This window comes from Chiloscyllium plagiosum, unplaced genomic scaffold, assembly GCF_037043375.1.
Source record: "Chiloscyllium plagiosum isolate Xiang-an unplaced genomic scaffold, Cpla_swu_hap1 HiC_scaffold_10, whole genome shotgun sequence".
In the NCBI taxonomy this organism is placed as follows: Eukaryota; Metazoa; Chordata; class Chondrichthyes; order Orectolobiformes; family Hemiscylliidae; genus Chiloscyllium; species Chiloscyllium plagiosum.
Genome location: NW_028270148.1, coordinates 45,187,960 through 45,205,316, shown reverse-complemented (window position 1 = coordinate 45,205,316; position 17,357 = coordinate 45,187,960). Strand labels below are relative to the sequence as shown.

At 41.9% G+C, this 17,357-nt stretch overlaps 1 protein-coding gene across 3 annotated transcripts in view; it reads right to left on the bottom strand.

The window, feature by feature from the left end:
* The window catches only part of rab3gap2 (RAB3 GTPase activating protein subunit 2 (non-catalytic)), a 100,113-nt gene extending 83,509 nt beyond the window's left edge, over positions 1 to 16,604 (bottom strand). Inside the window, exon 1 of one of the 3 annotated variants that reach the window (XM_087991315.1) lies at positions 16,435 to 16,604. In XM_087991315.1, the coding sequence (XP_087847441.1) occupies positions 16,435 to 16,531 (97 nt within the window). In that variant the 5' untranslated portion in view covers positions 16,532 to 16,604. Of the gene's footprint in view, positions 1 to 2,209; positions 2,313 to 16,434 lie in introns of those variants that run through there. The other 2 variants (XM_087991313.1, XM_087991314.1) reach the window with 2 other exon arrangements.
* Between the last annotated feature and the right edge of the window lie 753 nt (positions 16,605 to 17,357).

Sequence of the window (17,357 nt, the reverse complement as noted above, 5' to 3'; positions counted from 1 at the left end):
AATTCCAGCATCTGAGGTTTTTTCAGTTTTTAACGTTCTTTCATGTTGTACTGACGCTGGTCTTCAATTGTAAATGCATCAGAATCTAGAGTCAGTTAAACACTTTCATGGATTTAGTAACCGCATGTTATTTTAAAAAGCTAAAATAAACATTTTGTACAAACATTTCGAATGTGGCTACACTGTTAAGTGTGGAAATGCCCCAGAGGATTCGATGGCCTAAGATCTTTAGATAACAAGCCCAAAGTCAGCATAAAAAATTAGAAATGGTGGTAGAAAATACGACTGACTGGGTCTTTCAGCCAGCCAAGTCTACTTGACCCTTTAATATATTCGTGCCTGTTTGATGTGTTAATCTCTTTTACATACACTATTGTCATAATCCAGCATACCACGAATAGTCATAAATCTATCTTCTCTAAGTTTGAGCTCTGCAGTTCAGAAATCCAAAAGATTCACGATGTTCTGAGTAAGAAATTTCTCCATCTTGATCCTAAATGGTTTTTCACTTATTTTCAAATTATATCCCCTGGTTCCAGACTCTCCAAAAAGGCAAGCATCTATACTGTCTATCTTTCGAAGTATTTTGTAGGTTTCAATGAGAACATCTGTCATTCTTTGAAACTCTAGAAAATTCAGGCTCAATTAACCCAATATCCTGTTCATAGAACATTTCCATCACCCCAGGAACAAGGCTGGTGAGCATTCATTGTGCTCCCTCTATGGCGTATTATCTTTCCCCAGGTAAGACAACCAAAAGCGTGCACATTATTCTCGGTGTAGTCTCACCGGACTTTTATTCAATTGAAGAAAGACTTCTCTACTCTTTTCCTCAAATCCCTTTGCGATATAGGCAGATATTGTATTAGCTTTCTTAATTTTTTATCACATCTAGATGTTAGCCTTCAGGGGCTTGACAACAGGAACACACAAACCCCTTTGCATAGCTATATTTTCCAGCTTCTCATCATTTAAGAAATACATTGCACATCTGTTCCTCTAAGGTAACTTCAACTTTCCATATTTTCTGCAATTTTCATGTCTGTCATCAAGCCTGACAAATAAAACAGAAAACCCTAGATTCTCAGGGACAGAATTAATTTTCACTTGAACACACAAGGATTAATCAAAGGAAGTCAGCATGGCTCTGTCAAGGGAGATCATGTCTAACAAATATGATTGAATTTTTCAAGGTGGTGACTAGGTGTATACATGAAGATAGTACAGTTGATGTAGTTTACTTGTACTTTAATAAAGCTTGGATCAAGATCACAGATGGCAAGCTAGTTAAGAAACTAAGAGCCTACTGTATCCAGAGCAATCTGGCTAATTGAATCGAAAATTTGTTTATGGGAAGAAGCAGAGGGTGATGGTTGAAGGGTGTTATGTTACCATTGTATCCAGTGGCTCAGTCCTGGGTCTCCTATTTGTTGTATACACTAATGATTTAAACATTTGTAGATAGTACAAAAATTGATGGGCTGTTAAAATAGCAAGGAGAAAAGCCTTAGACTACAGGACAATATAGATGTGGTAGTCAGAGGGCTGAACGATGGCAAATGGAATTGCATCCTGAAAAGGTGTGGGGTGGCACACTTTGGGAGGACTAATACAGCAAGGGAATACTTGGTGGGTGGAATGATCCTGGGAAGCACAGAAGATCAGAGGGGTCTTGGTGTCTAGTCCATAGATCCTTGAATGCAGTGTGACAGGTAGACATAGTGATTAGGTGGCATATATCTTCATTAGTCGAGACATTGAAAACAAGAACAATGAGGTTATGATGAAGTTCTATACAAAGTTAGGTCAAAGTTGGAATACTGGTCAACACACTAGAGGAAAGATGGGACTGTACTGGAGAGGTTGCAGAGAAGATTTACCAAGATGGAGCAATGCAGCTATGAAGAGCGTCCAGATAGGCTAGGGTTGTTTTCCTCAGAGCAGAGACAGCTGAAGGGGGATCTGATTGAGGTGTACAAACTGGAGGGTCACAGACAGGGAAACTGTTTCTCTTAGTCATTAACCAGGGGACCCTGTTTTAAGTTAAGGAATAGGAGGTTCAGAATGGGTTGGAGGGAAAATTATTTCACCCAGAGAACTCACTACCTCAAAAATGGTGGTAAACGGCAGGAGCCCTCTAGACACTTTATTTGAAACATCATAGCACACAAGACCAAATACTAGAAAATGAGATTAGAATATTAGATACCTGATGATTGGTACAGACACAATGGACCAAAGGGGTGTCTTTCTGTGCTGTAAAAACTCTGACTCCACATTGATCCCGATTTGAGGTGTGAAGCGTCAATCTACTGTCTCAGAGATAATGATGTTATCACTAAATTACTTTAGCACTCAATCAGTGAACAGTAGCCCGACAAAGGTCTCCAGTACAGTAGCACAAATTGAGCATATGTTCCTGGTTAGCATATCACACATATATCACATTACAATCCATCCCCATTTAATAAGAATATAATTAAGCCAACTGTAAGCTCAAGTCCTACCACTGCTAACCTACCACTGCTGACCAAACATTTACCCACCTCGGCTTTAAAAATTGTGGAAACAGAGACTTTGAATATCTTTTCAGGAGAAGGGTTCTAAAGGCCTACAAACCCCAGAAAAAAAAATTAGCTTTGTCTGCGATTTGAATGAGTGATCCCTTATTTTTAAAGGATGGCTCTATAGTTCTAGATTACCAATAAACAAGAAATATTCTCTCCTCATCCAAACTGTCAAGGCATGACAGGATCGATGTTTCAATAGTCATTTTCTAAACTCCAATGGATACAAGCCTAGCCTGCCCAACCTGTCCTCGTAAGTTAACCCACACATTCCTAGTAATAGTGTGGTAATCTTCTCTGAACTGCTTCCAATGTATTTACATCACCGCTTAAATAAGATTTCTCCATGCTATTAATATGTACTTGCTGAGCTGAAAGAAAAAGACTCATGCTCGTTACTTAAAAATCCATTCCTGATCTATTGGTTAATACAAAGTACTAACTTATTCAGTTCTTCAATTTAAAAAAAATTAGGAAGCTACAAGAAAATACCTGCTTGCAATTGGTGATACCTGGGTGCAGTTCAAGGCATTTCTGAACCACAACCATTTCAAATTATAGTCCTCTAGAAAAGCCCAATGCCACACTTGTTGAAGCAATTTGTGCTCAAGTTCAGGACTCTCTAACTAAGCACGTGTGACTGATCAGGGTATCCTAGAAAAAGCCACCCATGATCAAGCAATTTTGAAAACGAGAAACTTACAATGATGCCAATAACTGAATATAGACTGAGCTTCACAAATTCTTTTGCTTGTAATTCAACATTCCTCAGAACTTTGTAGTCTAATCATCTGATGTGATCACTGAGTAATATCAGGTAACACTCCACCACTTCAACAGTTAATTAGCAGCTATGAAAGTATTGCAGAAAGGTTAACATCATGTATTCCTTTAAAGCATGGTGATACCTCATCATGGTCAAATTAAAACTATCAACTTTCATTACGTATGATGTAGCTGATAATCTATTGGGTTTTAGTTCCAGGATGAAAAAACAGGAACATTAACCTGATTAACAAAAACAGCAACAACTAGCATTTATATATCTCCTTGAACAAAGTTAAATGACTCGATGCATGTATTAGGCCAGATGACCAAAATCTTAATCGAAAAGACACTTAAAAAGCAGGGAGGTGGAGGTGGAAACATTTTGCAAAAGGAATTTGAACACTGAAACAGGGAAGTTAAAAGGCACAACTGTCAATGGCAAAACAACTGAAATCAGAGTCATATATGAGGACCAAATTGGAGAAATGCAGTATCTTAGGTGTGTTGTGGCTGCACAAGGTCACAGAGATAGAAAAAGGACACACTTACAGAGGAATTTGAAGACAACCCATTGTATTTACCTATCAGCTTTAATGTAATAAAGCATCACAGAACTTGGCAGCTGAAGATATGGCAATTAAGCCTGCAGCTTTAAAACTGGAGGAGTACAGATAACTCATGAGGATACAGGACTGAATAAGATTGCAAGCATAGAGAGGGCATCAAGAGGTTTAAAAAGAATGATCAGAATTTAAAATCAAAGCATTACTTAAATGAAGGCCAATAGAAGTCAGTGAATACAGGGGTATTGGATATAGAGGACTTTATCCAAGTTGGGGCATGCCAAGTTTATTCAGGGTAGAATGTGGGAGGGAGGCCAGGAGTTCATTTGGAATGGTGATATCTAGGGAGATAACTTAAGGCACGAGGGAAGGTTTTTAGCAAATGAAACAAGGCAGGGCAAAGGATATAGTTATAGTGATGTTTGGAGTAATTTTTTTCCCCCCTTTTCTTTACTCAAGAGCTTAAAGACTAAAATTTCAGTTTCTGGGAAACATCAGTTCACAGCAGAGATTGGAGTTCAAGCTGCAGTCTTCCTAGCTCATGTAACTCAATTAGTTAATGGCACTTAAATAGCTTTCATATTACAACTAAAACACCCAACTTTGTATTTCATGGTTAATCCACTATCAGCAAGAAAAAAAAAAGGTCAATGGTCTTGAGTACAGAATGAGGCCATTTGGTACATCACGTCCAATACTCATTTGAAGATCTGGTACAATGTCCTGCTTTTACTCCCCACTCCCCCAAACACCCTTGCACATCATTTTTATCCAAATTAATCATGCCCTAATGAATAGGTCGAGAGACAAAAACAAAACCTGCAGATGCTGAACAAGGTAGACAAGCAGGAGGCTGGAAGAACAGAGCAACCCAGGCAGCATCACGAGGTGGAGAAGTCGATGTTTCAGATGTAACCATTCTTCAGGACTGGCACTGGGTGTAAGAGGAGCTGCAGATAAAGGGGGTGGCGGGGCAGGGTGGTGAAGTGGGGATAGGTGAAAACAGGTAATGGGTACAACCTGGTTGGTCAATGGGAGGAATGAATCTGACAGGTGGCTGGGAGGAGTGGAAGGGGTGGGGGGCTGGGAATGGAGTCACGAGAAGGGAAGGGAGGTCATTTCAAATTGGAAAACTCAACGTTGAGCTGCCCAGGCGGAAGATGAGATGTTGTTCAACCAATTTGCACCTCCACTTCTCGCCTTTAAAACAACTGCCAAACTTTAACAGATGATTGTTTGCAAACTGCCCAGCCTTCAGGACAACATTGACCACAATACTGTAGAAATCCATCATGTCAACCACTGCAACATGTGTCAGAGTATCAGAGTATCGACACAGATAGCACCATTACCCGTGGGGACATCATCCATAGTGTATGCGGCAGATATTTGTGTGACTTGGCCAACATTGTCTTCCACATACACTGCAGGCAAGGATGCCCTGAGGCATTGTAGCATCTGCTTGGCCTTGCCAATAATACATGAATGGTCACTGCACAATAATCAATAGATAAGGGTGTTCCCTCCCAGTTGGGGAACACATCAGCGGTCAGGGACATTTGGTCTTGGATTTTTGGGTGACCATCCTCCAAGGCGGATTTCGGGACTGGCAACAATGCAAAGAGGCCGAGCAGAGGCTGATAGCCAAGTTTGGTACCGATGGGATGGTCTCAACTGGGACCTTGGGTTCATGTTGCACTACAGGTGGCTCCACTACACTATACGCTCACACAAGCACACAAACACACACATACCCAGCCCACACACTCTCTCACAGGCTTATACTCCATCACACCCACACACTTTACGAAGCTTTCACACACAAACACACTGTCTCATGTGTACTCACACATGCACATTTTCTCTCACTCTCTCTCATGCACACAAACAAGTCTATGGGATGAATTTGTATTTGCAGATACACTCTATTCAGCTCAAAAAATTGCACAATCTGCAGGCACTCAATACATGCAATATTTCACAAATTCCACTTTGAAAATAGAACCAGTCTGACTCAAGATTGAGATACAGAGTGACTCTGACCTCACACCTTTAATGCATTGTCTGAGTGGAGAGGTTACCTTTTGCTCTAAAACCTTTGTTATCTTAAGAAGGTGGTATTATTAAAAGATTAAATTGTACTCTCTCTCTGGACATTAATGTTATATTAAAGCATTAAACTGTACTGTCTTTCTCCAAGAAGCTGACATTCTGGAAGTGGGTGGGGGGGGGGGGGGAGGGAGGTGGGGGGGGGACAACATTCTGTCTCATAGACAGGATGCAGGAATGTGGGGAACTATCCATTGTAATTCACACTTCATTCCGGCAGCCATTTACTACTATTCTACTGCTATTATCAAATTAAACTCTCATTCAATCCCTTCCATTCAGAAATGCTTTCATAGCCATCTCAAGTCAATCAAAATCGTTTGCATGATCATCCCACAAAGCTAGGTCATATCACACCTACATTGTCGTCTTTGGGAATCACAGAGTCAGGAAACCGTTTGCATAATGATTCCCCAGCACGGGGACATTTACATTATCCCCGAGGATGACCTTGTGGGAAATGGCTGGAGTAGCTGTGAGCATTACCAACTGACCTATATAAAGGGGATGTGTTTCCTTTGTTCGGGGCTTCTTTTCACACGCCTGCGAAATGTGTCAAAGCATGAGGGGGGGAAGAGAAACAACTAGCTTGTACAGACTTTAATAACTGATTGTAGAAGTTAGTGCGTGCGAATTGCATCTCATGTATGAAATCTCAGGAAAAGAACCTAACAAGATGATTTAAAAGTAGTTCTGGGGTTTACATATTAATGAACCAAAATCTGCATTCTTACAAAAAATGAAAGGCTTTACAATCCAGGTTTATTCAATGTAGCACTGCATGACACTAATATGTTTGCTAAATTTCTGTCTCTTATGATCTTATATTCCACAACCACCTGATGAAGGAGTGGCACTCCAAAAGCTAGTGCTTCCAAATAAACCTGTTGGACTATAACCTGATGTTGTGTGATTTCTAACTAATTACTACTGCATAATTGCTGAAGTTGACAAATAGACTAATGGTGGATAAGATTTGTCCTGCTTTATGGACAGGGCAAAGCTGGGCAATTTTCTCTCATAGCCCAGTAGATGTCAATGTTCAAAATCTATTGCAGTGGCTTGGCGAGGCATGTAGCTAGTTCTGGAGCATAAGACTTCACCATTAGAGTTCGGGTGTTGTCAGGGCCCATGGTCTTTGCGATACACTAACCTCTCATATCACACCATCAACCAAATTGGCCAAAAAACTGGCACCTGTGATGATGGGGTCCGAGAACACAGGGGACTCGATTTTCCTGAGGATAACTGCAAATGCTTCAACCTTATCTTTTGAATTGATTTTGTATGCTCCTCCAACATTGAGAATGAGGACACTTGATGGATTTCCTCCTCTGGTTAGTTTAGTATCAACCATTGTTAAGCACTGAATATAATAGGACTGCAAAGCATTTAATTGATCCACTGGTGCAGAATCACTTAGCTCTCTACAACAACAGGTTGCTTCTGCTATTTAGTGAACAAATGATCTTATACTGTATGTTCACCAGGTAACCACATATTCAGTTTGCTCCCTGGTATTGATGCTGTGCTGGCATATACTTCTATACTCCTCATTTGGCCAAGTTGGTCAGCTACATTTGATTACTTCACTTAAGAGAACTGTGTACATTAATAGCCAAGCTGTTTCCAAACTGCATCAATAGTGATTGAACTAAATGTTTGTAGGTGCTGGATGGAGTACCAATCAAACTGGCTGCTTTGTCCTGGATGTCATCAAGCTTATTGGAGCTGCACCCACCCAGTACCATCTTCAAGTGGGCAGTAATCCATCAAACCACTGACTTAAATCTTGTCAAGTTTTAAGATTTGTAGCTCAGGTTGAGGTTCTAGATGTAGGTTTGCTCACTGAGTTGGATGGTCCATTTCCAGACATTTCATCACCTTACTCGGTAACATCTTCAGTGGGCCTCCGGGCAAAGCAGTGCTGATAACGCCTGCTTTTTATTTACATGTTTGGGTTTCTTTGGGTTGGTGATGTCATTTCCTGTTCTTTTTCTCAGGGGGTGGTAGATGGGATCTAACTGTGTTGTCCCAGTCAAAGTGGTGTCCTTGCTTATCTGTACGTAAGGATACTAGTGAGAGAGGGTCATGTCATTTTGTGGCTAGTTGGTGTTCATGTATCCTGGGAGAACACATCCATCCTAGGACAAGCCAAACAGAGACACACGAGAATGCCTAGAAGCATGGCATTCCAACCGGAACTCTATCAACAAACGCATCGAGTTAGACCCCATCTACCACCTGAGGAAAAAAAAAGCAGGAAATGTCATCTCCAATCCAAAGAAACCCAAACATATAAACAGAAAGCAGGAATTATCAGCAGTGCTTCACCCGGACGCCCACTAAAGATTAAACCTTGTAGATGGTGAATAGACATTGGGGAGACCGATGGTGACTTGCTCACTATCAAAATTCCCAGCTTCTAACCCACTCTTGTAACTACAGTATGTACATGTCTGGTCCAGGTCAGTTTCTGATCAATGGACACATTAGGATGTTGATACTTGTTCCTTGATGCTACACTCGATCAAATGTTGCCTTGATATCAAAAGGCCACAACTCTCACTTCTGGGAATTCAACTCTTTTCCATGCATGCAATGAGCAGGTTACTCATTTGCAAGTGCCACTTGATAACACTTCTCTATGATTTTGCTGATGGCAAAGTAGGCTGAATGGACTGTAATTGGTATGTGGATTTGTCCTGCTTTTATGTACTGAACATACCTCATTATTTTTCCACATTAATTGTTAGATGCCAGTTTTGTAACTGTAATAGAACAGCTTGGCTTGGGAGTGGATAGCTATCGAACACAAGACTTCAGTATTTTTACTTTTTGTAGTGACAGATTGAGTGGTAAAATGTTTCAAATCATGACACAGAAGTCTGTTGCTGCTGAAGCCACGTGCAAGTCTAGTTTAGCACTTGTAGATTTATTCTAAATCCAGCTCTTTTAGCACAGTGGCAGTGTTAAACAACACCATGCAATGTCCTCAGTGTGAAGCCAGACTCGATCTTCATAGGAACCAGGCAGTGGTTATTCTGACCAAAACGGTCACATAGACCTACGACAGATAAGTTGGTGAGAATGAGGTCACGTGATTCTTCTCATACCAGCCACAGAACATGTCCAGCAATTACAATCTTCAGAAGTTAGTCAGCTTGGTCTGTAATGTCACCATGGTGTTAATCTTTTACTTTCTAAGAGTACATTCTGTCCCCTTTTCTTCAGTGCTTCATCCCAATGATATTCAACATACAAGAGTATGAATTCATCAGGTGAAGGGCAGTGAGTTGAAATCAGCAGAAGATTTCTGAGCCCGCATTATACTTGACGCCAAGAAATTTCATATGCAATCCACAGTGAACATTGAAGAATGCCAGCTGACCTCCTTTTAGGTTGAATGCCACTCTTCTTCCATCATTAGTATGTCTGTTCTGCTCAAGACAAGACTCTCTAAGGACAGTGACAATGGAGTTTGGGATATAGGTTGAATTGCATGATTCGGAGTGTGGCAGTGCCAGGCTGGTGTGGTCTGTTATTAAGAACATTGTAAGGCCTCTGTCATCACCAAACTGTAGTGTTCTGAAGTGGTAATAGCCAGCTTGGTCATTGCAGAAGACAGTCAAGAGAAAAACATTACTGTGTCTGGAAGTGTACGTGGGCCAAATTAGGCGAGTGTGGCAGATTAGTGAACAAGTTGGGTTTGTATAAGAAACTAAATCGGTTCATGGTGGTCAGCACAAAAACTGACTGCATGCAAAGCTAATCACATTTCAGTTCTGAAATTCAGCAGGGTCGTGTGTGGAAAAAGACTGAGGTCTGGAGATGAATGGTCCTGAGAGCTCCAGACTGTGTCAGTAAGCAATTTATTGATGTGCAAGGGCCATTTGGTGTCACAGCCGATGACTCTGTCCTTATAATTTGCAATAAAAGTTTATGAAGCAAATGGAAGGTTGGATTCTTCCTTTTCTTTGTGCAAATTACATCCATGCTTTTATTCAAGCTCTTTTCAAACTGTCAGTGAACGATGGCAATATTCAAAAAGCCTTTTCCTTCTGGTGGTAGCTTATTTTAAGTCATCCAATTGTGAATTATCCTTGACCAGCCACATATATACTGTGGCCATAAAAGGTCAAAGGCTGGGAATTCAGTAAAAAGTAACTTATCTCCTAACTCTTCAAAACCTGTCCAATCTGCTTGCAACAAGACAGGAATATAATGGAACACTCTCCTTGCCTTGTTGCGTGCAGCTTTAAACAACACTCAAAACTTTCACCATCCAGATAACTTAATAAGCACTCCATTTAGTAACATAACACTCATTCAGTCACCACAGCACATACAGTGCACACACAAGACGCACTGCATAAATTCTGTAGTGTTTCTTCAAGAACAAAACCACAACCTCTCCCACGGAGAAGGTCAACAGCATTAGCACCTGGCAACACCATCTCCAAGTCCCCCTTCAAAACACAAACCATCCTGCCTTGAGACTTATAGCACTATTCATTCATGATGACTGAGTCAAACTCCTAAATTTTCTACTTAAAAGTCCTACGGAAGCAACTACACCAAATGGACTGGAATTTTAAGGCATTCCTTACCACCATCTTCAAACACATGTTTGGATAGGCGATGCATTCTGATTTTGATAATAATACCACCTTCTCATGGGTGATGTCATACAAAAAGTTAGGGGAAGAAATTTATTCAAATGAATAAAAAGGCAAAAGAAAGAAGATGAAATTCTTTTTCAGCAAAAGTAGACAGACTCCAAAATAGCTTTAAATATTTGAAACTAAAGGGTATGCAGAAAAGTGAATGAACAGGTTGTCTGCATAACCTGCAAAGGCAAAATGGGTTTTCTCTCCCTCATGATTTTAACACTTGTGGGCAATCTTGTTAAATAGAGTCAGAGAGTATATATCAGTGAGAAATAGGAAGATACATTTGGATGGCAATGAGATGAGCAGAATAAAAAATACATTATGTGGATGATAAACACCAGTGGAAATGTCTGGTTTTCTGTTGCAATTTTTTTAAAACATAATTTCCAAAGAATTCAGATGTATATAAATACAGATTGGTCACTGCAGTCAAATATAGGTTTGTAAAATTGAGTGCTTTTAAAAATTCATAATAGAAAATTAAATAGAATTTTACTGTAGAGAAGGAGGCCATTTAACCTATCATGTTGTACTGGCTCCCAAAAGAGCTACCCAGCTAGTTCCATTCCCCGTGGCCCCGTAAATTCATCACGTTCAAATATATATCCAGCTCTTTTTTGAAACCTCCAATGGAATCTACTTCCACCACACTCTCAAGTAGGCTATTCCAAATCCAAACAACCAAGTAAATAAGTTTTTCTGCATCTCGCTCCAATAATAGGTTTCTCTTCTTCTCACTCAGAACTCTTTGGCTGACAATCTTGAAATTGTGACCCCTATTTACTGACGTTCCAAGTAGTATAAGCAGAGCATCCTTCCTTATACAGTCAAAATTATTAATCATTTTGAACACCTCAATAAAAGGTTGCCACTTACCTTCTCTGCTCCAAGGAGAACAAGTCCAATTTCTCTAATCTTTCCTTGTATCTAAAATCCATCATTCTTGGTATCATTCAAGTAAATCTCCTATGCACTCTCACAAGGGCTTTAACATCTTTCCTTATACAATATTCCAAATGTAGCTTGAAGAAGTGTAGCATCACTTCCTTGACTTTATACTCTATGCCCCGGTGTATAAACCCAAGGATCATATAAACCTTCTTAATAACTGTTTTCATTTGCCTGCCTAGCCTCCGAGAATTATGACTATTTGTCTAAGCTCATGCTGGTTAATTTATCAAACTTCATAATTCATTTACATCAAATCAATACATTTAATGCCAAAATAGCCAAGAGCTGGCTCTAACGCTCCATTTTGCACTCAGACATACTGCCTTTGATAGGAATTATGCTGCATGAACAACATGTCAATTTTTATCCATACATTACCATAGATTCTTTTAGTTTTTTTGGAATCAATCAAAGGCCTGAAGACTCCAGTAGCTGATGTTTCCCATTTGATACCAAACCTTGTAACTGCAGACTCATATGAAGTGAAATTGGTGAAATTAAGTTCAGAATTAAAGTCTTTGTAAACAACACTTTCAAAGGCATATTATTATGAACAAAAAAAATTAAAGCAGACCTTAAATTTTCATTGGATTTAAAATGCTTCTTTTCTTCATGAAATCCCTCAATATCCTGTCTTTTGCCATCTCCAGATTCTCCTCCAGTCTCATAACCTTTCAAGACATTTCTGAGATTTCATGTCAGCCAGTACTTACCTGGACAGCAGCCCAAACACCTCTACAAGGGGGAGTAGCACAATAAAAAAACGTGGCTGCAGCTGGAGCAACAAATCGGTGCCAACTGAAACCAGGAACTAGCTGGACAAGATCGGAACACAAGCAGAAACCTACCTTCTCCACTAAGTCCTAAGCACACTCCCTCCGATAAAAAAAACCACACAGTAAATTACCTGCTACACTGGGTCCTAAGCAGACCCTCTGCAAAAATACACCAAACTGCAACTTATCTGCTCTACACAGAGTCCGAGGAAGGATCACTTAACTGGAAACAGTCAGAATCTACTCCACTAGATCACTCAAATGTAAGAAACCTGCGAGGAAGCGGGGTAAGCATGCTGGCCTGCTAGTAAGACTGAGACTACGTGGTTTCAAGACCCCTCCGCCCCCCACTTCCTACCTTACTCCCAGCAAATGTATAATCTCTGGATAACAAGATGGATGAACTCAGATCACGGCTCAGCTTCCAGCATGAACTGCAGGACTGCTGCGCACATGGTTCACAGAAACCTGGCTCAACCCATTCATTCCCGACTGCACACTTCAGGCTGATGGTTTTTCTATCCATTATATGGAACACACAGCATCATCGGGTAAGACAGAGGGTGGAGGGGTTGGCTTTTTAATCAACAACTTGTGCTGCATGGACATTGCAACCCTGGACAGCCATTACACCCCAAATCTTGAACTCCTCACCATCAAATGCCACCCTTCTATCTACCACGGGAATTTACCACTGCTATACTAACTGCTGTGCACATACCGCCACAAGCAAAGGTTGAGGAAGCTCTGGATGTGCTGTACTCTACTACTAACACCCTGGAAACGGAACGCCCTGAGGTCCTGTTTACTGTGACTAGTTAGATTGAAGTTGCCAATCTAAGGAAGGTGCTGCCCAAGTACCACCAGAACATTACCTGCCCCACCAGGGGCCCAAACATTTTAGACCACTACTACACCTACCGTTCTATCCACGCCCTCATTTTGGGAACTCCGACCACAATGCCGTGCTTCTTCTCCCAGCTTACAAGCAAAAGCTCAAACAGGAGACCCCCTTGCGGATACCTTGGACAGGTATGCCACCACCATCACAGACTTCATCAGCAAGTGTGTGGAGGACTGTATACCGAGCAAGTCAATCCGGGTGTTCCCAAACATGAAACCCTGGATCAATCAGCATGTACAGAACCTGCTAAAAACTAGGTGTGAGGCCTTCAGATCAGGAGACTCACTTAAATATAAGAAATCCAAGTATGACCTTCACAGAGCCATTAAGACAGCCAAGGACCAATACCGATTCAAACTAGAGACCCAGACACCCGGCGACTGTGGCAAGGACTGAATGACATCACAGATTCTAAAAAGAGACAGTGCAAGATAGCAGACGATGACATATCCCTCCCAGATCATCTCAACGCTTTCTACACTCGCTTTGAGTAGACGTTCGGTGGAGAGATAACACCTATACTGACAAGTCCTGGCAAACTTATCCCAACAGTCACTGCATCAGACGTCAGATCAGTTTTGCTTTGTGTGAATCCTAGAAAAGCGATGGGACTAGACAGAGCACCAGGCTGTGCATTCAGAGCATGCGCAAAGCAACTGGCAGAGGTCTTCTCGGACATCTTTAATTTCTTCCTGCAACAGGCCACTGTCCCTGCCTGTTTCAAGAGGGCCAACATCATCCCTACGCCCAAGAAGGCTCATGCAGCATATTTCAATGACTATCACCCAGTGGCCCTAACTTCAGTGGTCATGAAGTACTTTGAAAGGCTGGTCATGGCATTAATCAACTCCAGCCTCCCCACTACTCTTGACCCACTCCAAGTTACCTATCGGACCAACAGATCCACATTAGATGTCATATCACTTGCCCTTCATTCCTCCTCAAACATCTTGACACCAAGCTACGTAAGAATCCTACTCGTTGACTACAGTTCAGCCTTCAACACTATTATCTCCTCGACACTGATTACTAAACTTAGTGATCTCGGACTAAGCCCCACTCTCTGCAATTGGATCCTCAGTTTCCTGACTCACAGGCCACAGTGAAGGTTGGGGACAAGATTTCATCCTCACTAACACTCAACACTGGAGCCCCCTAGGGGTGCATACTCAGCCCCCTACTATACTCACTGTATACCATTGACTGCATCCCCAAATACCAGACTAATGCCATTTATAAGTTCGCTGATGACACCACTGTGGTCGTTCGAATCCCAGATGGCGACAAAAGAGACTACAGACAGGAGGTGGAAGCCCTGGAAAAATGGTAAACTGAGAACAACCTAGCTCTCAATGCTGGCAAAACCTAGGAACTCATTATTGACTTTTAGCGGGTTGTCACTCATGCCCCCCTCCACGTTAACAGCACAGAGGTGGAATGAGTGGAGAGCGTTAAGCTCCTGGGAGTGGTCACCACAACAAGCTTTCTTGGACTCTTCATGTGGACGCACTGGTTACAAAGGCCCAACAACATCTTTTCTTCCTCAGGCAGCTGAGGAAATTTGGCATGACGGCAAAAACCCTTGCCAATTTTTATAGGTGCACCATTGAGAGCATTCTGCCTTGGTGTATCACTACCTGGTATGACAACTGTACCATTCAAGATCGGAGACAGTTATAGAGAGTGGTGAACTCAGCCCAGACAATCACAAAGGCCAACTTCCCATCTATAGAATCCAGGCCCGCTGTCAAGGAAAGGTCACCAACATTCTTAAAGATTCATCCCACCCCGGCAATGTTTTTCCACAACCTCTACCATCAGGGAGAAGGTACAGAAGCCTGAACACACGCACCAGCCGGTTTCGTAACAATCTCGACACTACTGTTGTTAGAATACTGAATGGACTCTCAAACTCTTAACATTCACCTGTACCTGTGTTTTTGTTGCTTTTTGCCTATTATTTACTATCTATGCTACTTAACTATGTGATCTCCTGCATTGCTCGCAAGACAAAGCTTTTCACTGTGCCTCAGTACACGTGACAATAAATTCAATTCAATTCAATTGACAATCCTCTAATTCCAGTCTCTTGTACCTTCCCAATTATAAATGTTCCACCATTGTCTGTGCCTTCAGTTACAGAGACCCTAAGCTCTGGAATTCACTCTGCTTCTCGATATCACTTTCCTCTTTCAAAAACCAAGATTTTGGTCACCTCATCTAATATACAGTTCAATATCATTCTTTTATTTATAATCCTCCTGAGAAGGATCTTGAGAAGAATCTTGAGACATCACATTACAAAAAGGCACTATATAAATACAAGTTGCCATGATATAATATAACTTTATTGTATCTAATTACCTTATACAAGAATTTACATAGATCATTTAGAACTGTCAAACTTAAGTACTCCTATAAATTTCCTGAGTAGCTCCAAAGTTCCATTTCATTTTGTTGACATTTTAGAATTTGCAATTGCTGGTTTAAAATGGGTAAATGCAGGGTCTTTTTTTTCGCAAATACCAGACCAAACATTGTGGCAAGTATATACCCCTTGTGTGTACACACCAACAGATAACATTTGATCGGTATAATCTTCCATCAAAAACACTGCTTAAACTAAGAACATCAACAGCCTGATACTTCATGAATGTAAATATGATGGGTTATATTGGCAATGAAACATACCCAGTGATAATACTCCCTTAACTAAATATTGATCAAACAGATCATGCGAAAAATAGCTGGGCCATTTTTTAAAGTGCGTTCCTAGTCCTCTACTTGGTGTCTGATCGCATCGTAAACACGACAGCTTTCATTTGAATATGATGCTGCTGAACCAAAGTTGTGGTCTGGAACTGAAAAAATAATCTGAAGACTGGGCCCAGCTGCCCTGGGTTTCCACTTCCAAACTCAAGTGACATTTAGCAGGAGGCCTTTCCCAGCGTCCAGAATGAGGAGACTCGGGGAATGGGGACAACACCAAGGGGAGACAATCAGTCAGTCAGTCAGTGAGTGAGTGTGTGAGGCCGCCGGGTCGGGCCGGGCCCCTCACCCATCCCGCGGTGCCCACTTCCCCCAGAACATCACCACAAACTGCCAGGACTCTGCTGTACCTACCGCCGCTGCTCGATTCCTCTTTCACTTGAGGAAAGAGGAAATCACGGACGGTCCCCAGGCCCTGGAAGGAGCAGAAATGCAGCAGGCTGCAGGACATGGTGAGTGAGATTGTCACCCACAGCCGACTCCCTCCCCTCCGCTGCCCGAGAGTACGGCCTGGTCCTCCGGCTCCAGCTGAGGCAGCGGCGATCACACAACAGCCGGGGCGCATGCGCGCCTCCCTTCCCTACGTCGGCCAATTATTCTCACAGGCGGCCACGTGGACGCGCCTTAAAGACATTCCCCCCCCGCCCGCCCGCCCGCCTTCAGCCGGGGACGAGACTGGACTTTAAAGAGATAGTTGTCCCCTTCTGAACAGCCTGATCATATTCCCTTGTTTGACATTAGATTTCATTAAATACTCAAAAAAGAAAGGCCTTCCAGTGTTTTGGGGAACCTCACAGTGCCAGGGACCTGGGTTTGTATTCAATCTCAGGTGGCTGTGTGGAGTTTGCATATTCTCCCCGTGTCTGCATGGGTTTCATCCCCATGCTCTAGCTTCTTCCCACAGAGTGAAGATATGTAAGTTAGGTGGCTTGGCCATGCTAAATAGCCCATGGTGTCTAGGGGTGAGCTGATTAGGTGGATTAGCCATGGGATGCCGTTTGGAGGGACAGTGTGGACTCAGTGGGCTGAATGGCTTGCTTCGAGACTGGAGAGGTCCTATGAAAATCCATGGATGTAAATTATCCGATCCCAATGCTTGAATCACCTCAAGTTCAAATCCTTTCTTTAGTAACAACCCTGGTTCAGTGACACGCTTATTTGTGAAAAGAAAGATTGGTTGTTCTAGCCCTACTCCAGCAAATTCAGCACATCATTTGCACTGACTCCTCAATGCAGCATTGAGGGAGTTTTGCACTTGTAGAAGTATTGTCTTCCAA